Source organism: Nematolebias whitei, chromosome 13 (genome assembly GCF_014905685.2).
Source record: "Nematolebias whitei isolate Nwh7 chromosome 13, NemWhi1, whole genome shotgun sequence".
In the NCBI taxonomy this organism is placed as follows: Eukaryota; Metazoa; Chordata; class Actinopteri; order Cyprinodontiformes; family Rivulidae; genus Nematolebias; species Nematolebias whitei.
The window spans coordinates 35,485,465-35,510,775 of record NC_056510.1 but is presented as its reverse complement, the minus strand read 5'-3'; the positions used below and the strand labels follow the sequence as shown (position 1 = coordinate 35,510,775).

General features: G+C 40.3%; 1 protein-coding gene across 1 annotated transcript in view; it reads left to right on the top strand.

Moving 5' to 3' along the window:
- dgkh (diacylglycerol kinase, eta) overlaps positions 1-25,311 on the top strand; it is a 166,658-nt gene that overhangs the window by 73,904 nt on the left and 67,443 nt on the right. The window contains exons 5-8 of the mRNA XM_037687075.1: positions 4,095-4,199; positions 6,680-6,812; positions 20,132-20,238; positions 23,921-24,046. Of these exons, the coding sequence (XP_037543003.1) occupies positions 4,095-4,199; positions 6,680-6,812; positions 20,132-20,238; positions 23,921-24,046 (471 nt within the window). The remainder of the gene's footprint in view (positions 1-4,094; positions 4,200-6,679; positions 6,813-20,131; positions 20,239-23,920; positions 24,047-25,311) is intronic.

The window sequence follows — 25,311 nt, the reverse complement described above, 5'->3', positions numbered from 1 at the left end:
ATTTTATTCAGAATAGAACACAAATCACAGATCAAAAGTTTAAACTGAGAGAATGTATAATTTTAAGGGAAAAATCTGTTGTTTTCAAATTTCATGGCGTCAACAAATCCCAAAAAAGTTGGGACAAGTCCATTTTTACCACTGTGTGGCATCCCTCCTTCTTCTTACAACACTCAACAGACGTCTGGGGACAGAGGAGACCAATTTCTCAAGTTTAGAAATAGGAATGCTCTCCCATTCATGTCTAATACAGGCCTCTAACTGTTCATTCGTCTTGGGCCTTCTTTGTCTCACCTTCCTCTTTATGATGCGCCAAATGTTCTTTATAGGTGAAAGATCTGGACTGCAGGCTGGCCATTTCAGTACCCGGATCCTTCTCCTACATAGCCATGATGTTGTGATTGTTGCAGAATGTGGTCTGGCATTATCGTGTTGAAAAATGCAGGGTCTTCCCTGAAAGAGATGACGTCTAGATGGGAGCATATGTTGTTCTAGAACCTGAACATAGTTCTCTGCATTAATGGTGCCTTTCCAGACATGCAAGCTGCCATGCCACAAGCACTCATGCAACCCCATACCATCAGTGATGCAATGCAGGCTTCTGAACGGAGCATTGATAACTTGGGCTATCCTTGTCCTCTCTGGTCCGGATGACATGGCGTCCCAATGTTCCATAAAGAACTACAAATCGTGACTCATCTGACCACAGAACAGTCTTCCATTTTGCCACACTCCATTTTAAATGACCCCTGGCCCAGTGCAAACATCTGAGCTTGTGGAGCTTGCTTAGAAATGGCTTCCTCTTTGCACTGTAGAGTTTCAGCTGGCAACAGCAGATGGCACGGTGGATTGTGTTCACTGACAATGCTTTCTGGAAGTATTCCTGAGCCCATTCTGTTATTTCCTTGACAGTGGCATTCCTGTTTGAGGTGCAGTGACATTTAATGGCCCGGAGATCACGAGCATCCAGTAGAGTTTTACGGCCTTGACCCTTACGCACAGCGATTGTTCCAGATTCTCTGAATCTTTTGATGATGTTATGCACGGTTGATGATGATAACTTAAAAGTCTTTGCTATTTTACGCTAGGTAACACCATTCTGGTATTGTTGCACTATCTTTCTGTGCAACAATGGTGGAATTGGTGATCCTCTTACCATCTTGGCTTCTAGAGACACTGACACTCCGAGAAGCTCTTTTTATATCCAATCATGTTGTCAATTGACCTAATTAGTGTTAATTGATCTTCCAGCTGTTCATTATATGCTCAATTTCCTTTTTCCAGCCACTTATTGCTATTTGTCCAAACTTTTTGGGGATTTGTTGACACTGTGAAAATTTGAATCAACATATTTTTCCTTTAAAATGTTACATTTACTCAGATTAAACTTTTGATCTGTCATGTATTTTATATTACAAATAAAATATTGACATTTGCCATCTCTACATCATTGCATTCAGTTTCTATTCACAATTTGTTTAGTGTTCCAACTTTTTTGGAATCCGGTTTGTACAAAAGCCAATTAGTAAAAGTTCTCCATCTAAGGAAGGAAGCCAGCAGATGCATTAAATCTTCACTTCACAGTCTCCCATCCCGAGCAAGCACAAAGGCAACAGTGGAAAGGAAAAACACCCTTTTAACAGGAAGAAACCTCCAGCAGAATCATGGTCAGGACTAGCTTCTTTCTTCTTCGATTGTCTGGGTTGGAGTATACAGGAAGGCGAAACGGATACAGAATGGCAGGTCCAGGTGTACTTTCTACAGGAAGAAGGACAAAAAACATGTTAAGGATAAAAATAATTACAAATTCTTTCAGGTTTCTGCAGACAGAGGCGGAGAACTTGGAAGTAAAATAAATATTATTTATTTAAAGAAAACAAGATACTGAATGGCAGCAAAACTTACATTTTTGTAGGGGAGACATGGAGGGAGACAGAGACAGAATGCCATATCAGAACAATGCCCAGAAAATGAGGATCACAGAGATGCAGACTATAGTACAGTCGCTAACTAACAGACAATAACAAACATCTGGGGAAAGGACAATCAGGAAAATGTGGGAATGGCAGGAACTGGAGCAGACCACAAGGGGGAGACACACAAGGGAACGCCCTCCATCCATCCATCCATCATCTTTACCCACTTCTTCCTTTTTTGGGTCACGGGGGTCACAGGTGCCCATGTCCAGCTGTCACTGTGCGAGGGACGGGGTACACCCTGGACATGTCGCAAGTCCATCACAGGGCCACATAGAGACAAACGAGACAAACAACCATTCACACTCTCACTCACAGCTAGGGACAATTTAGAGTTACCTATCAGCCTAACATGCATGTTTTTGCTCTGTGGGAGGAAACTGGAGTACCCGGAGAAAACCCACGCATGCATGGAGAGAACATGCAAACTTGACCCAGAAAGACCCCAGGTCCAACCAGGGATTGAGCCCAGGACCTTCTTGCTGTGAGGCAACAGTGCTAACCACTGAGCCGTCGTACTGCCAAACAAGACAAACAACCATTCACTCTCTCACTCACACCTATGGACAATTTAAAGTTGCCAATCAGTCTAACGTGCATGTTTTTGGTCTGTGGGAGGAAACCAGAGTACCTGGAGAAAACCTACGCATGCACGGAGAGAAAATGCAAACTCCATGCAGAAAGGTCCCCGGATTGGGATTTGAACCAAGATAACCTGCTCGCTGAGAGGCTGCAGCTCTTCCAGCTGTGCCACCATGCTGCCCACAAGGGAACACAATCCTGACAAATACAAAACAAGTAGAAATACAAAACAGGTTGAGCAGAGTAAGTAAAGACAGCAGCAGAGGGAAGAAATGTGGTCAGTTTATCCTCCAGCAGTCTAAGCCTATAGCAACATAACTAAGGAGTAGCTCAGGAAACCCAAGCCGACCATAATTATACGATTTATCAAAAAGGAAAGTCTTAAGTCCAGTCTTAAAACTGGATAATGTGTCAGCCTCATGGACAGAAAATGGAAGTTGGTTCCACAAGAGAGGAGCCTGATAACTGAAAGATCTGCCTCCCATTCTGCTTTTGGTAACTCTAGGAACAAGTAAACCTGCAGTTTGAGAGCGAAGTGCTCTTTTAGGAAAATATGGAACAATAAGATCTCGAATATAAGATGGATCTAGTTTGTTAAGAGTTTTGTAGGTTTGAAGTAGGATTTTCAATTCTATTCTGGATTTGACAGGGAGTCAATGGAGAGAAGCTAAAACTGGAGAGATATGATCTCTCCTACCAACTCTCATTAAAAGTTTGACAGCAGCATTTTGGATCAACTGAAGACATTTTAAAGAAGTATTTGGACATCCAGATAACAAACCATTGCAATAGTCCAGTCTAGACGTGACAAATGCATGGACCAGTTTTTCTGCATCATTTTTTGGACAAGATGTTTCTAATCTTAGTGGTTTACGCAGGTGGAGGAAAGCGGTTCTGGTTCGGTATGTAGCCCAACCCTTTAAATGTCTCTTTTTTTACCCCCCAATTACGACATTTCTGTTTGTCACATACGTTACAAGACTGTTCTCAGTCCTTGGAGCTATTTATCATTTATTTGTGTGATAGTGCCTTTGTGTGTTTTTGTGTTTGTGGGTAATGCCTCTGTTCAGCCTCACTGCTCTCACTACGGTAAACAGGGATAACGTGAGCTGGAAAGAAGAGATGAGGGCGTATAAATAAGTGATGGAGTGTTGAAAGGAGGTTACATGTTTGTAGAGTTATCTACAGGGACTGTCCTTAAAGCATACAAATGCAAAGATGGAAAGAAGGTTTTGGTCTTTGCCTCAAAGCAGCATTGAAGAAGGGACAGAGAGAGAAAAAGAAAACGGTTGGAAGAAGGATGCTAAAGTGAAGGAAACATCCTACTAAAGAAGGTGTGAGCAAGCAAGAGTTAATGAGAGTTGAAGACAAAGGAGGGGAGGGGGCATGGGGGCTTTTCATCCTTTCTCCGCCTTAAAGACTGAGCTGATCGCTCTTTCAGCTCACAGCTGGGCTGGAAGAGGGGAGCGATGGGAAGGTGTTCCTCTTGATTCTGTCATCTTTACTTTCTCAGCATGCCTCTGCCTCTCCTTCCAGGTGATCACTCCATTCCGTAGGCTCATCCTCTGTGCTGAGAACAGGAAAGAGATGGAGGACTGGATCAGTTCGCTCAAGTCTGTCCAGTCCAGAGAGCATTACGAGGTAAGAGACATCCACCTAACCAACACACAGACACATGTGTGCGATGATTTGTAAACGAGTGTTTGCCCTTGAACGAGAGCTGAGATGAAGAATAGGCAGAGGGAGACAGGGAATTTTCTGAGAAAGTGTAGCAGCAACAATAGATCTGAGATTTGGAGTGTCCTCTGACTGTGGGATGCTGCTTTTAGGAACATCGTATTGTTGAATAAATATTGCTGCACAACATTTTCAATAAGTTTAGATATTAAAGTGCAAAACTTCAAAGCACAAACTTCGACCTATAAACTGCATGATCACCAGTGTGGGGATATCATAGAAAATAAGGTATATAAAGTAGTGTCATCTCTCACAGATTCTTAACTGAATAGTGTTTCACATTATTCCAAGCAAAACAACTGTTAGTTCCTAAATGTAATTCATAAAACCCAGCAGTTTTCCTTCTGTGACGTTTTGGAATATTGTGATGTCGACAGAGATGTAAAGCTCTGGGCTGAGTGTTGACAGTGACAGGTCGTGGCAAGCTCAGTGGCAAGGAAGAAGAGCATGAAGCAAAAAGCAGCTCTGATTTGTGAGTGGAAATCTTATATAAGACCCCATCCCTCACCTCCTCACTGCACTGCAGTGCAACGCAGCAGCAACCCCAGAGCGTGCACACCACAGGGAGCACACATGTGCACAAAAATACAATTTTAATTTTATGTACTATCTTCTGTGCTGCAGTATTTGACTGTCTATAATGTTGTAATTACAAAACACAAACAGAGGTTGGAGCTGCAACAACTAATGCAACACACACACACACACACACCCACACACACACACACAGACACACACACACACACACACACACACACATATATATATATATATATATATATAATGGAAATAAATTCAGGGGCAGCACGGTGGCGCAACTGGTAGAGCTGCTACCTCTCAGCGAGCAGGTTACCCTGCTTCAAATCCCGGTCTGGGGGCCTTTCTGGGTGGAGTTTGCATGTTCTCTCTGTGCATGCATGGGTTTTCTCCGGGTGCTCCAGTTTCCTCCCACAGACCAAAAACATGCATGTTAGACTGATTGGTAACTCTCAATTGTCCGTAGGTGAGAGTGTGAATGGTTGTTTGCCTCTATGTGTCCCTGTGATGGACTGGAGACCTGTCATGGGTGTACCCCGCCTCTCACACAGTTATGGCTGGGTATGGGCACCAGCGACCCCCACAACCCAAAAAGGAAGAAGTGGGTAAAGATGATGGATGAAAATAAATTCATACTCTTGCGTTCATAGTGGATATTCATTGAATAACTTGAAGGCCCCAATGGATTTGGTCTACAGTGCTCAGTAGCTTTTCTAGAACCATGCAGCTGTAGAATCATACATGTGGAGAGTTTCTCCTTTTATTTTACCAGGAAGTTTCACTGTTTTGGTTATCATTAAGCTCCTAAAAGAATAACATAAAGGAAAGGAAAGCATGATTAATTCTGGAAAAGATGTATCCTCAGATAAGAGATAAGATAAGAGAATCTTGGAATCTTGGAATCTAGCTGTTTTTTTTGTTTGTTTTTGTTTTGTTTTGTTACCTTTTCCTTTTAGCCATCCTATTTGTTAAAAAAACAACAACAACAAAAAAAACCCTGCAGTATGACTTTTTATAACTGTTTATTGTTGTTGCTGTTGTCCATTGTTGTCATCTTTCTTTGTTGAAATCAGGTCTCTCTTGTAAATGAGTCCTCGAGGCTCAATGGGATTTACCTGTCTAAATAAAGGTTGATTGATTGATCCTTTGTTCGAACTGCTATTCTGTTCCATCGATTTTATAGACAGTAAAAGTAACATGCATCAAAGGATGTATTTATATTTTTAAAAGCTCATTGTCACTCCTACCGTATCCTATTTGAATCTTGGTCAAAGAACTGTCTGCATTAGCTTTTACCTCAAAATGTCACTTTTGGAAGTTCAAGGATTCCTAAGCTGGTAGTAGTCTTGTCTAAAGTTGATTGGGCTAAGTGGAAAACATTTATGTTTCCTGCATTGAGATACATTTCATTGTGAATTTTGAAATGTCTTCCCTTTGTTTTCCAAGTACTTTTAATGTGCAACAAAGTTGTTTATATCTCAGAGTCATTAGATGTCTCAATGAGGACTAAAAAGAAATAAACAACAGTTGGTCAAAGTTGGACTTGAACACTTCTCCGATTCATCCCCGACATATCTTCTTACATAATTTGCATTAGTTGTTAATAAACAAGCATTGTAAAATGTATTTTCTAATATTTCTACTGAAACAACTATGAATATGTGGCTGCTGAGCTGTTATTAGAGATCGTTACGGGGCAGCCTCACTATGATGTGGTGAACATGATCTCTTGACCAAGTGTCAGTGTGAGGAGGAACAAAATAAGTTGCTTGTTAAAACTTTATGCACTGTTTGTCTTTCTGTGACTGTTAATCCAGAGCTCCCAACCTGTTTTACTTTTTTTTCAGACAGCACAGTTTAATGTGGAGCATTTCTCAGGGATGCACAACTGGTATGCCTGCTCCCATGCACGGCCCACCTTCTGCAACGTCTGTAAAGATAGCTTGTCTGGAGTCACGTCTCATGGCCTTTCCTGTGAAGGTAACACTCAACACTGCACCTGACACATGTAAAAACATCAACTATGCAGCGCTGAATAAGATGCTGTGTTGCTACACGTTGTGGTAAAATATAGTATTCTACAACTATTCTAAAATACCTAGAAAGATGAGATGATTGCAAATGAAAGAGTAAGTTTAAAAAAAAAAGCTAAACATGCAAATGAGCTGTTACTAGTTTAAGAAAAAGCTCATAGATAAATAAACTAGAGTAGTCCCTCGCTACTTCGCTGTTTGTTCTCCGCAGACTTGTTCTATCACGGTTTTTCAAAATAAAATTGGACATGACACACAAATGACTGATTGATGGATAAGCCGCACGATCGGCATGGATTTTTTATTTAAAATAAATTATTTTAAATTACTTAGCACCTCCTGCACCGCTGTGCAGCCGACAGCTGAAGGAGAAGCTTCCTCCTGTGTCAGGATCTCCGCTCTGCAGCGTAGAAGTGGGCGTGGCCGAACGTGCCGAGTGCAGCCAAGGCAGGGAGCTGAAATCATGACATTCTGTGCTCTTGGGAGTGTTTAGAGTTTAAAAACGCTGTTAAGAACATTGCAAGTTTGGGAAGGGTTTAAAACACTTTATATATACTGTATATCTAAAGCACAAATATACTGTATATATATATATATATATATATATATATAATTTAAATACTAAAATAAACTACTACTTACTACTTGTACTACTATTCCTACTTTGCGAGTTTTCACATATTGCAGGGCTTCAGGTTACAGATCCCCCATGATAAATGAGGGACTCCTGTATTGAGAAACACTCCTAAGATCTGCTATCAAGTTTGGTGGAGGGTGGGATCCAAAATGCAGACTGACACGAGGAGCTAAGAACAAACGAATGGTTTAATAAAAACAAAAAGACTGTTGTAACAGAAAAATGCAAAGTAACTGAAAACACGAGGGACATGGAGGAGACCTGACAGGGGAACACACCACACATTAACCTCAGTGTTTTCCCTACCATTATACAAGCAGGGTGCCCCGCCCTGTCAACAGACCCGAGTGCACTGCCTACTGACCCCCCATCCCACCCCGTCGACAACTGCCCGCAGGGATGTAGCAGCACACAATACAGACACACTAGCTAAGAAGCTATGACCATGGAGGGGTAGGACTGTCAACTGTCGGTACAAACAGAGCGCAGCACAGACGTGTCTCTTCCTCCCCCATCGACAAAAATCCCAGAAAATATTAGCGCCCTGCCAAGGAGAGTAAACTAGGGGAAACACTGGACCTGTTGAAGATCTAATGAAACTTAGGAGCCTGAGGAGACAGAACCTGATGGGAATGTGGCTGCAGGTGAGACTAATAAATTACAAGCTTGGGCAGAAATCCTGTACAGTCAGGTCTCAATTTTGGGAAAACTAAAATGGACCCCCCCCCCCACACACACACACACACACACACACACACTAATAAAGCATTTGAAAAAAATCTTTTGCTAAAAAGAAAAATAAGCTTTTGTTGTAAGTCACATGACCATGTGACCAGGATATTGAATTAGGCGCCTTCAAAACAAACAAACAAGCAAAATGTGTGGCGGTGGGTGAAGACAGATCTTCAGCCAGTGCTCCTTTTTGTTTCTGCAACTTGTCCATCCGGTGAACACGGTAATGAATGTTTAACTTTCATTTCATTTGACATCTTTTTATCTTAAGAGACCCTCACAAAAAAATTGCTCCTTAAAAATGTCCTCTTTACTGACCGACCCCCACCCTCAATAATGAGGTGGGATTTCCGCCCTTCATTACAACGAACAGGTGAGTGGAGAGAGCAGAGACAGAGGTGAAGGACAGTGAGAAACTAAACACAAAAAATCTCAAATAAAAGCACAAGGAACAGGGAAATGGCAAACAAAATCCACAACAAAAATACATCAATTTTATCAGAACAAAACACAAAGAAACAAAAGTTTATGACACCTACGCCTAATAAAAATGATGCATACATTTTTTTTCATAACTTCCTTTAAACAATTCTTTATACCACTCCCCCATGTTATTTAAATGACTTTCTGTACCTCCATTTAAACATCCAGTGCAGTGTTTTTGCAGCAGATTAATTGGAGCTTCTAAACTTTGAAGCTGGCAGGACTAAAGCTGCTTCAAGAAGGAATTAGCTATGGTTGTAAGTAGCTATATGTTACATAAGACCTTGTGAGTCATCTGAGAGAGAAGAGTCTTGTTTTCTAATGTCTGTCCAACCTCAGTGCTGATTGGATTTGCCAAAGCCAGCATGATCCTTTAAAAAGCTGTGGGTTGTTAAACGGCAGTGAGAGAGAAAGGACTTAACTGGAGTTAAACACAGAAGCATATGAGCTCATACCTACTGTATATGTTTTTAATGATGGGTGATAGATTAGCATTTACTTAGAAGACTTACAGCATTTGTAGAAAACTGATGAACATGAACGGAGAAAAAAGCTGCCCAAGGATCACGTGTAAAATAAGAAAAAAAAGTTTTTTTTTGTAACCGCATCTGTGAAATCACTGAAGGGTGGGGTGTTAAAAGGAATGAAGCTGACCAGAACTAATTTTTTTACTGGTGTTAGAGTCAGAGTCAGAGAGTCAGAGTTTCTTTATTGTCATTCGCACCTCATGTGGTACATGTGGTGGAGCGAAATTATGTACACGGGGTCCCAGTTACATCCAACAATAAAATGTAAAAGAAAAACAGTAATAACATCTAAGATATGAACTAAGAAAAACATCAACTAAATATACACTAAGCACTCATAACATAAAACATTGAACATCAGCACAAACATGAACATGAGTCTGTGAGCAGATGTGCACGCATGAACACATCAACATTGAAACAGATCAGCAGCAACATGAAACAGATCAGCAGCAACATGATATGGTTTTTCACAGTGATTATTCTAGTTAGAGATTCATGAGTCTAACAGCCTCAGGGTAGAAGCTGTTCCTCAGTCTAGTGGTTCTACACTTAATGCTCCTTAACCTCCTTCCTGAGGGGAGTGGGGCAAAAAGTGTGTGTGCTGGGTGGGTGGGGTCCTTCATGATGCAGGTGGCCCTCTTCCTGCATCTGGAGGTGTAGATGTCTGTGATGGTGGGGAGACTGACTCCAACAGATTTCTGTGCAGCCTTCACCACTCTCTGCAAAGCTTTTCTTTCCGCAGCTAAGTTAGGTGGCATTGACAGGCAGCAGACCATAATGAGAACCATCTGCAAATTCCCCATGCTAATGTAACTAATGTTCACCTGCACGTGTGTGCATGTGTGTCTCAGCCAATGATTGTCTATGATTGGAAGGCAGTAAGAGCCTTTCCACTTTGTGCTCATTATCATCCGCAATGAGGACATCTTGTAATCCAGAGTACAGCGCAAAAGAAACAAAAAAACAAATCATTACTATTCAATTACTATGTTCTAAATATACTTATCCAGCTCCTCAAATACATAACCAACAATTATGTGATGTAGTTTAGTGAATAGGACATCATCAGTACATGAAATAAAGCCTTTCAAGCTTTGTTTCCCCACCAGAGGCCTGTGAGGTAGACCGCTCTGCACAGGCGACCAGATCCAGGCTTGTCTTTACGCCTGCTTCATACAATAGACTCTAGAGACTTTCAAACAACATAAGAAGTTGTTACACTGATCAGATTGCATCATATTATTTAATTGTGTTCACATAATCACAATAAAGTAGGGGCGAGGCTTTTCAGCCGCCTCACGATTCGATTTGATGATTCAGTGATTGTCAAACAATTATTGATGCATCTCAGTGCAGACATAATCACACTTCAAACAAAGTCATGACCATAGAATCTTCCAAACCTAAAAGAAACAAAGTATGTTGCTCGACACTGCGTCATAAAGCAATTTTCATTAAAACAAGACTTAGAGAAATGAACAAAGAAAATCAAGGGGTTAAGATGCTGAGTAACATGACCTACGGTTCTGTAGGAACGGATGTCAATTATGTATTTATTATGTAGCTACTTACAAATGCATGCTTTCTTTTGTATTTATATGACTTTGTTTTTAGTCTTGCTTTAGACTTTGGAAATGATCTTAGTATTTTTACATAGGAGGATCATATTCTATTGTGTCTTCAAAGTACAAAGCAAATCCCACAAGCCCTGTTTTTTACCGACTTATTGCAGACTTAAATGTTGTTTTTCTTTCGGCTGCTCTGTTTTGCAGAAGATGCCACAGTGAGCAAACTTGCTTGAATAATTTGGCAATTATTTGATGCTGAATGCCTTTTCTGATGCAATCTGGGCTCAAAATAACAGCCTCAGGATTACAAGACTACAGCACTGACCACCAAGATATCTAACCTCTAACCTTTGTGCCACCAATGCTTGCCCACTGCTCCTTAGTTGCAATGGGAACTAGTAGCTACTGCTAGCTGTTTTATGTCTTCCTCCTCTGGGTGGAAATTTGTACAGAACTTGCTTATAGTGAGACCAGGGCTTAATTTGAGCCGGATCCTAGCAGAACAGGATTTGGGATCTCTCTTATTTTGACAGGGTGTGTTCTGGTAACTGTTTGCTTGGTTCCAGTAACTCTCAGGTTTACATAAAGTTATGAACAAATTAGACTGCCTTGAACAAATAAAATCTATTTTGGATATGTAAACTGAAAATAATTACGGTATATAAACAATAATTTTGAACACAACAGCCATTTACGAGCTTCCTAAAATCACTTAAGAGCTGCTCCTTCAAGTAAGCATTTCTGCTTCTACCCTTAAAAAATCTCTGCTCCTAAAAGTACAGTTGTGGGCAATTTAATTAAAAACACAAAAATATAATTAAACAGCATAACTAAATTGCAAATCAGTTTTACAGTTTAAGTGGGTCATTATTAAAATGTTGATTATTTATTTAAAAAAAAAACAATAGAAATGTTTGGTGCAATCAGTGACATCATGTGTCAAAACAACAGCGCCAATTTGTCAAGAAGAATTTGTCACCGGAAATTGAAGCACATGAAGGCAGTGGCAATGGAGATAGTACTCAACGTGTGTGTGTGTGTCCTTGTTTATGCTACTTTGTGAGGCCCATTTTTCCAACTTATACTGCATTGTGAGGACCAACTGCTCCTTATGGGGCCCAAAGCCCGGGCCCCATAAGAAGAAGTCCCGTTGGTGGGTTAGGGGCTAGGTTTAGGACTAAGGTGTGAATTGAGGATGTGTTAGGTTTAGGGTTAGGTATGTACTGGTAATGGTTAGGTTATGGATAAAGGTCATGGTTAGGCTATAGAAATGAATGAAAAATGAATGGAAGTCAATGCAAAGGCCCCACAAAGATAGCAAAACAAACCTGTGTGTGTGTGTGTGTGTGTGTGGGTGGGTGGGTGTGTGTGTGTGTCCTTGTTTATGCTACTTTGTGAGGCCCATTTTTCCAACTTAAACTACATTGTGAGGACCAACTGCTCCTTATGGGGCCCAAAGCCCGGGCCCCATAAGAAGAAGTCCCGTTGGTGGGTTAGGGGCTAGGTTTAGGACTAAGGTGTGAATTGAGGATGTGTTAAGTTTAGGGTTAGGTATGTACTGGTAATGGTTAGGTTATGGATAAAGGTCATGGTTAGGCTATAGAAATGAATGAAAAATGAATGGAAGTCAATGCAAAGGCCCCACAAAGATAGCAAACAAACCTGTGTGTGTGTGTGTGTGTGTGTGTGGGTGGGTGGGTGGCTGGGGTGGGAGGGGTTAGGATGCTTGAGAGCAGTGGAGCTTGCCCTACTCACACAAGGAGAGAGCTGTTGGTCATGTTGCTCTCTAAAATAGTTATTGAATCAAGTGTTTACTTATGTAGGTAAACATAGATGTTTAACAACCCATTAAAATACACCAGAATGCAGGAAATGGCATCTACTACTACTATTTGGTTTACAAATTAAGCACTGAGTGAGACAGTTTTTCTCGTAAATTCTCAGAACAAGTACTTTCAACGCAGACGGTGTTGTTTGTCGGTCTTGCTCACCTATCTTAACTTGTCTCTTGCTTGCATGCCATGAACAGCTCGAGCACTGCGCTTCCACATTTCCGATTTCCATCTTTTGATTTCCTCAGTACAACAGTATTTACAATAAAGAGTTATTGGGTTTTGACATTTTAAAATCGATTCAGAATTGTTTGTGTTTGCACTGCAAAGGGTACGAACACTATGCTAAACTCACTGCAGTTTGCAATAATACCTTTGGAGCTAAAGCTGTGTACTGTACATTTGACATCTGAATCAGTGGCTTATGCTACTTTAAAAACAAAACGTTTTATTTTTCCAGAATACATATTGTAATATTCACAATGGTAGCCAAAATATAGCACTTTTCCCCCTTGATTGCTGCATGCAGAGGATATACGTCACATGGAACAAATTTAGCCTGAGAGCGGATGTTTAGTTGGCAACACAGTGTGAAGCACACTTCAGTCTGTAGGGGCTTCTTAAATGAACTGGTGCGCAATCTTTTAGTCACAAGGTACATCAAGACCAAATTTTTAATGTGTATTTATGATTAGTTTTTCCTTTAACTGCAGAACATAGAGTGTTTTTAATTTGTACATCAATCAAGATACCCAGAGATGAAACGAGTCAAATTAGTGCTTTAAATTGGGCCAACAGAAAAAAGAGTTCTTACCATTTCAGACCATGTTAGTTTCAAATGAGCATATCTAGACATATCATTTTGTCAGCAGTGACTGATCATACCAGCAGTTTAATTTTTTTGGAGCTGTAGTTGTTTTAGAAAGCAGAAGCTTGCTCGTCTTGTAGCTCTTTCTGACCAAAATGTTGTTTTGTCAGACAGATGTCTGCCGCTGCACGGCTTGCACAGCACTTTCAGAGATTAGAGCTTTCAACACAGGCAATTTGTGCACACAGTATTTTTCTGTGGTCTTACAACTCACTCTGAGTGACTGGTCACATAATTTGTCCTTTTTGAGGCTATTTTAGTTTAATTGCGTTTACAGTATGGTTAAATCAGTTCACTGTACAATTTACTATAAATGTTTTGGTGAGTCACTGAGCTCTACATTTAATTTGTGCACTATTACTTATGCAATTTGTTAAGGAATGAAGATTAAAAAACTGAATTTATCTACTCCAACCTGTTTTGTGCTTATAAAATGGTACGCTATGACCCACTTCGGTGTGCGCCTCACACCCCTCCCTATAATGAAAATTGTCCTTTAGGCCTTGTTCACACAAGAACAGTGCTTTATGATTTAGCATTCACGTTTTTATTGTTTCAGCCTTTTTTCCCCACACAGACACTGCATTTTAGGAGCTATTTTGAATTATTATATATTTTTTATAAAACACATTTAGAAGTAAATATTTTTACTAAAAAATACATACCGTTGCAATTTTAAATAAACAACCAAAACACAACCTTTAGGAAACAATGCCATATTCCCATCTCCTGCTTTTCCTCCAGCCATCCCTTGTTGGATAACGAGCCTGAAAATGTCCTTTATGTCCATGTTTTTGGACTGACATGACATCCAGTCAACACGATCCTTCACTTTAAAATGTCAGTCCACAAAAAGGATTCTGTTTTTGCTCTTGTACTCACCATGTTAGTCTCTTTGTTTTTTCAGTTCCTATACCACATGTCCCTCCCTATGTCCAGTCCCTATGTGCTACATACAGGCCTGTCATAGTTACTGCAGCGATTTGAGCTGTTTGGTGTCTCCATTCAGATGAAAACATTTGTTGATGTAACACCTTGCATATGTAAAATGTTTTAGAAATTACGAATGAAAGACTGTTATAAAAAGGCAGTGTCTTAGTGTGGACATCTTACCTTTATTTGAGTCTTGTAGCATATTTGTTGCTTGTGTAACTACTGGTACTGGTTTGGGGCTTCCTTGGATGTTGGATCAGAAACATTGTATTGTATTTCACACTACAGTTCATTTGTGTGGCATTAATATGCTTTGGGATGGCTGCAGAGAGTTGGAGAGAAAGCATGGGAGCACTAAAGGGAATGGGAAGAGTAAAGTAAGAAAAGTAAGCTGGAAAGACGAGGATGCCAAACTGATCTGCTGCCTGCTGATGAGCATTCAATGCAGCTTAGATTTCCCCACCAGTCTGTGAGGGTTCCCAGTCTCCACTGTCAAAAACACGTTTTTGCTTTTTTTTTATTCCAATGGTAAAGCCCAACACAGATATGCTGTCCCAGACAGTGTTTTCTTCAAGTGTGGTTTGTGAATGCTCAGGCCGGTCGTTAACAACCAGTGGTATCATGTCCCCTGAATTCTCCTAATGGTCCTCTAATGCTTGCTAACAGCATTTAGCGGTAGACTGAAACATTGATTGCTGCTTTCGGATATGACTTTAACGTGTAATATCTCTTTAGACTGCATAATGACAGCACTGTGTATCTATCTGTGTGTGTGTGTGTGTGTGTGTGTTTGTCAAGCATGAGTAGGAATGGGATAACTGGAAGTTCTCCAGAGTGTAGACATTATTCATGAGTCTGCTAAGTGCTTTGTCTACTGGAGTAAAAAAAGAAAACAGACCAGTCTCTGTTTGTTTGTGCATCTTTATGAAACTGTAGTTATAATTTACTCTTATTTCTTATTCAGAACAGTCATATTAATTAAAAATAAAGTTGGTGCCTTGTCTCCACCATTTGGAAAAGGGAGCCTAAATACACATACGATGAATGTTGGTTTTAATAGCCACTTTGAGACCTCCTAACTATAACTGCTTGATATCAAAAGGTGAAAATAAATATTTCTTGTGCCTTTATATGTGTGTGTCTAGAGATGTTTGTCTGTTAGCAAAGCATCTCAAGAATGGTAAATGGTAAATGGACTGTACTTATATAGCGCCTTTCTATCTGATCAAGACACTCAAAGCTCTTTACACTACAATCTGTGTTCTCATTTACCCATTCATACAGCACTCTACATCTCTACAAAGCTAACTGAACAAATCATTCTAATGAGACTAATCAGTACTTTAATTCACATTCATACACTGATGGGACACACATCAGAGGCTATGAGGGGTTCAGTGTCTTGCCCAGGGACACTTCGACATGTGACTGCTGGTGGATTCGAACCCCCAACTCTTGCATTGGAGGACGACTGCTCTAACCACTCAGCCACAGCCGCCCAAGAACAACTAAAAAGAATTTTGATAAGTCTTTCAGAAAGTATCTATTTATTTAGAACTTATTGGAGTCCACCTGATTCAAGGGCCAAGATGGTGTAGAGGTAGGGCAGCCTAACTGGGACCAGAAAGTCACGGTTCAATTCCGAGCCCTTCCCACATCGTGGTGTCTCTGAGCAAGACACTTATCCCCAATTGCTTCCCAGGCACTTACATAGCTGCCCACTGCCCCACCTGGGTGTATCAGGTGTGATGAGTTAAATGCAGAGAACTAATTTTGCCATTGTATGGAAATAAACAATGATGACAATCTCAGACTTCCCTTCCCTTAAGATGACTAACTACAGAACACAAAACAGACTATAACTCAGCACATTTTGCAGATATTAATCTGAAGTTTGCTGTAGTAGTAGCTGAGAATCATTCACAACATATATTCCCAACTCCTACGTATGGTGTGAAATGTTTGCCTAAAACATTAGAATTAACTTCTTGAATCATCCCTATTTGTCTGTTGGTAAAATGTTTCATGATTTAATAGACATATTTTAATGAAACTTTTAAAATATAATAATTTAATGTCTATCTAGAACTGATTAACATATGAAGTCAATTTACATTAGCTAACAAAAATTGCAATAACATAGTTATTTTTACTTATATTGCGCTAAAATTCGATGTGGTAGGAGCTGAGAGTTATTCACACACATTATGAGCACAAGATCCCAGGTTATCAAACGAGGTCACATATTACTTTAGTTTGTATTAAATAAATAACTCATTAAAATATAGCGTCTGGACTTTTAGTCTGTAGTTAAAGAGAATTTGCTTCCTGTCTCTCTCAGTGCAAAAATGGAAAGTGTGGAGTTACAGTCTAAAAAAACGACATGAGCTGCTCCATTGTGCAAACTAAACTCACATGAAGATTAAACTCACTTCACTCCCAACAGAGTCGTAGGATGCTCAAGTTCAAGTTGAAGTCAAATTTATTGTCATTCACATCACATGAGGTGGAACAAAATTATGTACTCAAGATCCCAGTTACACCCAAAAATAGCAAAAATATAAAGTATAAAAATAAACATTATATAAGGATCTAAGATATAAACTAAGATATATGCTAAACAAATGCTAACGGTACACTAAAAAATCTAAGACATACACTAAACAGTAATAATGTAGAACAATACGGTGAAACAACAGCAGCACAAACATGTCTGTGGTGAGCAGATGGGTACGAATGAATACAGCAGCATGAGATAATGTGTGTAGCACACACACAGATACACAACAGCATGAAATAATTAGCTGAAGTCTAAGACATCCTCCCCTGTTTAAAATTAATTTATTTCTCATTCAACATAAGGCTCCCCCCCATACTCCAACCTCCCTAAAATGGATTTATTTTGTCCACAACATGAACATTTTGGGGGCAGCACGGTGGCACAACTGGTAGAGCTGCTGCCTCTCAGCGAGCAGGCCCCTGGTTCAAATCCTGGTCCGAGGGCCTTTCTGTGTGGAGTTTGCATGTTCTCTCCGTGCATGCGTGGATTTTCTCCGGGTACTCCGGTTTCCTCCCACAGACCAAAAACATGCATGTTAGGCTGATTAGTAACTCTAAATTGTCCCTAGGTGTGAGTGAGAGAGTGAATGGTTGTTTGTCTCGTTTGTCTCTATGTGTCCCTGTGATGGACTTGCAACCTGTCCAGGGTGTACCCCGCCCCTCGCACAGTGATTGCTGGACATGGGCACTGGCGACCCCCGTGACCCAAAATGGAAGAAGCGGGTAAAAGATAATGGATGGATGGAAGAACATTTTGGTTCTCAAAAGAGTGTCTAATTGGTGAAAAGCTGAGTCTTGTCCTAAAGAGCTGGCTGTCCTGTGTTGAGCCGTGTCTGAAGAAATGTTAGTTTTCTCCATTACTTTGGTCTGAATGTTCCTGGCTGTATTAAACTGCACGTACTGCACCGTTCAGGTGGTGTTTGGGTGTTTTGTTCTTAGGGTGAACCAGCTGCTGTCTGAGAGTCCTGCTAACTTGGAAATAGGGTAATGTCTTTGGAGAAAATCCTTCTGTTTCGTAGATATTTCAGTAACATATGAGATGACGATGTTTTAGCTTCTGTTCTTCTTGTTTTGGTCTGTGTGTTTTGGGATTTTCTCACTGGATTTATAAAAGCCCAGTTAGATTATCCACATTTATAGAGCTTTTTTGATGGGCCTGTGTTTTTCTTTTGCTCCCCTTCTGTCCTCTTGGGCACATATTTGGTTGAATGGTGTAGAGTTTTAATGACAGAAAGTTTATGTTCCAAGGGTTGTGGAGAGTCAAAACGAAAGTACTGATCTGTGTGGGTTGGTCTCTGGTAAACCTCAATGCGAGGCTTCCATCTCTTTCCAGTTCCATTAAACATTCCAAGCAAGTCAGTGAGTTTATGCTGCTGACAATTGCTCTGAGGGGAGTTCCTTCCTTTGTGTAGATATACAAAGTAATATGGAGTGGCTTTCCCTGGATATAATTTGTAGTAGAACAATCCGTTGATTTCATTGACCTTTTCAAGTTTTTGCAGTTAGTTTGTTACCTTATTTTTGCAGGTGCTAGTTGGGTCCCTCTATACAGGTTCATGTGCAGCCATTTCCCCTTGTATTCAGAAGTGTCTAGAATCACTGTGCATGTTCTTTTGTCTGTTGACAAAATAATGATGTTTTGGTCCTGGCTGAAAGTTGGCATAGCTTTTCTTTTCTGTGTTGTAAGATTTGAAGAAGGCATGACACTGGACAGCATTGTTCTTATCTTCATTATAAATTGTTCCACCTCTGCTTCTGCTAAGTTTTTATTCCTAATGACAGATTCAGTGGCAGTAATCAGTGCCACATCTGGTATTTCTTGTGGAGGGCAACGTTCAGTCCTTTCTCCATTACATCTGTCTCTGGCTGTGTCAGTTTCCTGTCTTAAGATTTTTAACCCACTAGTCTTAGATATTTGTGCTGGGGACATTATTTTCATTCTTGCCTGAATATTTTTGTTGAAAATTCAGCTCTCTGTGTGAAAAGATCAGAATCAACTTTATTGTCATTGTACAGTTAAATACAGCAAAATTTTGTTCCGAGTCAGGTAAACAACAACTGTTTAGGGCAGGCCGACTAGTGATTTCATGTCTGCCTTCAGTTCTGCTGGTACACTCAATGGCAAATCCAAAAAGCCAGATTTGTGGACATTGCAGACAGTGGTCTGTGCTCGTTAGCCTTGTCCAAGGTCAATTCCTTCATGCAAGTCCTAGGAGCCACAAGTGTCCCATTATTCTCAGAAATCGCGTCCAGCTTACGGTTCAGTTCGCAAAGCATTTTAGTTTGAGAGCTCGAAATGTGGAGGAATCCTTCATATAAGGCAGGTGGCTTTACTATTACCGAAACTGCTGCCGATGTCTTCCTAATTAGTCAATATCCCAGGTATCCACCAAAAAGCAGAAACCCTGTTATCATAAATCCAATTTTGTATGTGTCTTCAACATCCTCCATGGACAGCACAGACAGGCACATCATCTTCCATTCATATCCAGCTGTGCGTGTCCCTTCAGGGCATGATGGTTCTCCTAAACCCTGTCTTCTAGTCGAGAAAATTTTATCAATTGGGTTGAGAGACCAGCTGACCAGATCTGTAATAAATGTTCGATTCGAAAGATGTGTAAAGAGAGGCTCTGAGATTCATAGGACAAAAGCAGGAGAGGGAAAGAGTGTCCTTCTTTGTCGACAGCAAGAAAACGAACTTTGATTGTGAAATAGATCTCTTAGTCTTTAACAAAGCAGCTTGTTTTGAGCTTTCAGAAGTATCTGTTCTGCTCTGTGTACTTTGATGTTCGAGTTGAGTCATATCCTATTTTTCTTTGTTGTTTACATCCCAAGTGGAGTTGGGTACTGAAGGTTGCAAGTTTCCTTGACATCTCAAACTTCCACAATTCTACTACTCCACTATTCCCTGTTTTTGGTGGGTGGGGTGATGGTCTAAGTTTCATTCAGATTTGTTCAGTGGTTCATGAGATATTTTGGGAACACAGATAAATGAACAGACACACAGAGAGACCAAAAGACAAAGGCAGAAACCATCATCACATAATATGCCTTTTAGAAGCAGGTACTGTATTATTATGTGTATCCATCTGATATTATGCTTTATTCATTTTTGTGTTTTTAGTGTGCAAATTCAAAGCTCACAAACGATGTGCTGTCAGAGCCACTAACAACTGTAAGTGGACCACCCTGGCTTCCATAGGGAAGGACATCATTGAAGACGAGGATGGGGTGAGTTAGTTAAAATCTCAACTGTATTGAAGAAAAGTGTATGCATTAGATCCAAAAAAGTTCAATCTGGTCCTCTGGACATTCAAAACATTTCAAAACAAGACATTTTTGAATGTCCAGAGGACCAGATTGAACTTTTTTGGATTTTTCTACCTGGATTATTGAGCATGCATCAAGATATGTATGCATTAGAGTTCCCTTGGTTACTAATGAGTAATTTTATGATTTATCTGTCATGATGATTCTTACTTTTATAAAAACACAAGTTTGGATTTGGGGCTTTTATAACAATTTATGCAGTTTCCCAAGAAGAAAAATAAAGTTCAGCTGCATTTGAAATAAAAATCCAAAATATGTCATTGGTTGTTTCAAGGCTTCTGTTACAGCTCTGCCATAATTTTCTTTATTGAACCTAAAGATAGGATCTTACTAGGCCACAACTGTTGGAAACCAGTTGGTGTCTCAAATTTGACTTGGTATTATAAGAAATTATGCTTATTTTCTAAACTGTCTTACTGGATGCGGAATGTTTGTGTGAGTGTTTTGTGCAGCAAAATTTTGAAAATCACATATTTTTGTGAGCATAGCTTGTAAAATTGTATTTTAGACCCTTCACAATATTTCATGACAGTCTCTGCCATGAACTAAAAGTAAATCTCTGCCATAGTCGATGAATTAAAAGGGGAAATAATTAGATACAGGGAGGAAAATTATAATAGAGAAGTAGACCTGACAATTTCATAGGATGCTCTATAAGTAGCAATAAGAGGATATATGAGTACGTATGCAGTGTTCACAAAAAACCTAGGTTAGACACAAGTAAGAAAGCTAAAAGACTTGGAGCAAAAACATAAACAAACAAAGGATCTAGAAACATTTAACCAGGTTATAGAAACCAGGAAGAAATTAGACAGTCTTGTTGGAGGAGGTGGAAAGGAAAGCTAGATTTACAAATCAGAGATATTATGAGGACCTAAAGCTACTAAAACTCTGACTAAACACATAAAGAAGCAACAAACACTAAATAATATGCATAAAATGAGACCCAGTAACTAATAAAATCCTATACAAACCAGAAGAAATACAAAGTATATTTGAAGAGTATTGTAATAATTTATACACACAGCCTCCTCTGCAGGGGAAGAGGAAGTAAGAAAGATTTTGGATAAATTAGACTTGCCAGCAATGGGCACAAGACAAAATGTCATGCTGACAACACAAATAACAGTAAAAGAGATAAGAGGGCAATTAGCAGGGCTAAATCTGAGATATCACCAGGAGAATGGACTGGGGGGTGGCTTTGTTTTATAGAACTTTTAAAGAATGGTTAATACAGCTATTATATGACTCATTTAATTATAGTTTCAGGACAGGAAATATCCCTCCCTCCTGGAAAGAAGCTGTAATTTCTGTTATTCCGAAGGAAAGGAAAGACCAAGAATACTGTCACAACTGCAGACCAATTACATTCCTAAATGTAGATTATAAACCTTAAACCTCCATCATCGCTAAGAGGATGTAGAATTTAACACAGGATCTGACTGATGAGGATCAAACTGGTTTTATTAAAGAAATACAAATGCAAGTCAATGTAAGAAGAACTTTACATATCATAGACCGAGTGCAGAGGAAAAGAGAGAGTGCAATCCTGGTGAGCATAGATGCAGAGAAGACTTTTGACAGTGTAAACTGGACATTTCTGTACAAAGTTTTGAAGAAAAAAAGTCAGATTTAATAAGAAATTTGTAAACTGCATTAAATCACTATATCAATAATCAACAACAAGGATTAAAATAAATGGTAATCTGTTGAGAAGTCTTAATCTGGAGAGAGCATGACAGGTTGTTGCCTCTCACTGAGCCTTTTTGTATTGTTTATTGAACCATTAGCTCATTTGCACCATTAGAATATCGAGGACCTTGTCCAGCCGGTAGCTGTCTGGAAGCTGGAACGGTTCTTCGCCTGACAAGAAAATGGCAGCCCGGAGTCGTTTCTCTTTGAGCGAGAGAAGCTTGCAAGATGGGCAGGAAGTCTGCAGTGTCAGGGCTTGACCGGCGTGTTCTGCTCCGAGGCAGCCCTCGCAGAACGCGTGCAGGTCGGAGCAGAGGATGTATCCTGTCCTGCAGGTTGGGCGACTTACTCCACTGGTCATCATCTTCTGCTCTTTAGTTTTCTTTATGCTGCTTGCTGGCTGAAGAAAAAGGGGGACCGAACCTTGCTTTCAGGACAATTTATACTGACTGGGGGTGTGGCCCACACAGCAGGTGGGCGTGGACTAAAGTTTTCGGTGCTTGTTATGTGACAAGCACATTGGCCTTATTATTTTTGTCCCTTTGGACAGGTTTTGGGTTAGCTAATCAGCCTTTAATTGTTTTGGGCTGTGGCTTTTTCCGCCCGCATAAATAGGCTGTTTTCAGGGAGATTTTGCCCTCCTTTTTTGCTCCTCTCAGACTCCCACCTTTTTGGACCTTTTTCTTGGCCGCCCTGGTTTTTCTTTTATTTTTTTGTGTGGTCCTGGAGCTGTGGCCTGCTGTCGGTGGCCCCAGCCACCTCAGGCATCCATCCATTATCTTTACCCGCTTATTCCATTTTGGGTCACGGGGGTCGCCGGTGCCCATGTCCAGCAATCACTGTGCGAGGGGCGGGGTACACCCTGGACGGGTCGCAAGTCCATCACAGGGCCACATAGAGACAAACAACCGTTCACTCTCTCACTCACACCTAGGGACAATTTAGAGTTACCAATCAGCCTAACGCATGTTTTTGGTCTGTGGGAGGAAATCGGAGCACCCGGAGAAAATCCACGCATGCACAGAGAGAACATGCAAACTCCACCCAGAAAGGACCCTGGACCGGGGTTTCAACCAAGGACCTGCTCGCTGAGAGGCAGCAGCTCTGCCAGTTGCGCCACCGTGCTGCCCGCCACCTCAGGCAATTTTTGTTAACTTTTTGTATGTTTTTTGTTGTTGTTGTTGTAATTTTGGCCTGGTGGGACCGGTAGTCCTGTTTTCGCACCTTCTTTTGTAATAGGTGGGTTTTTTTAGGTTTTTTTTTTTTTGTAGATTTAGTCAGGTGTCAGCAGCGGCTTCGACAGCCCTGTATAGGGTTGGCCCCGCTGCTCTACCTTTTTGTTTGGTTTGGCCAGCTCACCAGGTCCTCCTTTAAGTTTGTACTTGGGGTTTTGTGTCTTTTGTTTTTGGTGGGCATGGGAATTGGGGGTTCCTAATATATATATATTTTTTTTACAGGAAGCAACAGCTTTAATAATATGAACCCTCATATTTGTGTCTCGTGTCCTCCTTTAATGTGTTATATTCATGGTGGACTAACAGTGCTGTGGTGCATTGCGCGCACGGGGATAAACCCACTAGTGATAGCCTTAAAGGGTGAAGCTTATATGAAATAGTACTAACAAAATCTGAGACTACAAGAAGGACAGTTTAATGAAATATTAAAAGAATGGATTGATTATATAAACAAAGAAGACACCACCACTACAAATGGACAATAAGGGCACTAAAAATAAATAATCGTTTATAAATGTAAATAAGTTCTGCTTATGCTCTGTGACTGTAAAAAAAAAAAAAAAAAGTTAACTGTTTTATGTTAGTTAGCTTTTCATGTCCAGGACAGGTCTCATGCCCACTCTTCAGACTGTGCACGTGTGTGTTTTAACCTTCAGGTTGCCATGCCTCATCAGTGGCTGGAAGGCAACCTGCCCGTCAGTGCCAAATGTGCTGTGTGTGATAAGACATGTGGCAGCGTCCTAAGGCTTCAAGACTGGCGATGCCTGTGGTGCAAAGCTATGGTAAGGCATCTGTCCCATACCCAGCTTAACTGGTCTAATTTTACTGAAACATGTTACAACAAGTAAGTGTCAGCATAATCTTTACCTTGCCAGTCAGGTCAGGGCAGTTGTGTTAAACTTAGTTGTTCTCTTTTGTTTTATGTCTTTTAGTATTTTATTTCTGTTATGTGCCTTTTGGCTGCTGTTGTGTTTTTTATTTATTGCTTTGAGCAGTGTGTTGATTCTGTGTGTGTGTTTGTGTGTGTGTGTATTTTTAAGTATGTTATGAAAAAAAAACTCTAGTGGATTAAAATCACAAAACCAAATACAGCTGAAATTTGTTTACCTACATTTATTCTTAAGAAATGTACTTCTCTGATTTTTGTGGAGACTGTTTTTGTATTTTTGTACTTTAGGATGAAGGACGTCCTTGTATTTTCAGAACTCCAGGACTATGGGTCATCTTCCATAGCTGCACAGAACTGATTTTTGTGATGTTTGCTCTGACCTGGAAAAATTCTTGATTTTCCTCTCGCACATGTGATCAGCTGTTGATTGGCATGATGCCCCACATTCTGTTGACTTGAAAAAAAAAATCATGAAATTAAGTTGTTTTTTTTCCTACACAAAAGTACACAGTCTCCATCATCTCAATACAAATAAAAAGCAGTAAATGGCCTGTACTTGTATAGCACCTTTCTATATGATCAAGATACTCAAAGCACTTTACAACACAATATGTGTCCTCATTTACAGTATCCATTTTATATACATACATATACATCCATCCATCCATCCATCCATCCATTATCTTTACCCGCTTATTCCATTTTGGGTCACGGGGGTTGCTGGTGCCCATGTCCAGCAATCACTGTGCGAGGGGCGGGGTACACCCTGGATGGGTCGCAAGTACATCACAGGGCCACATAGAGACAAACGAGACAAACAACCATTCACTCTCTCATTCACACCTAGGGACAATTTAGAGTTACCAATCAGCCTAACATGCATGTTTTTGGTCTGTGGGAGGAAACCGGAGTACCCGGAGAAAACCCACGCATGCACGGAGAGAACATGCAAACTTCACCCAGAGAGGCCCCTGGTCCGGGGTTTGAACCAAGGACCTGCTCGCTGAGAGGCAGCAGCTCTACCAGTTGCGCCACCGTGCTGCCCATACATATACATACATACATATATATACATACATATATATATACATATACATACATATACATACATAACAAAAAAGGTTGAATCATGTCATCTGGACTTCGTTTTTTTGTTAA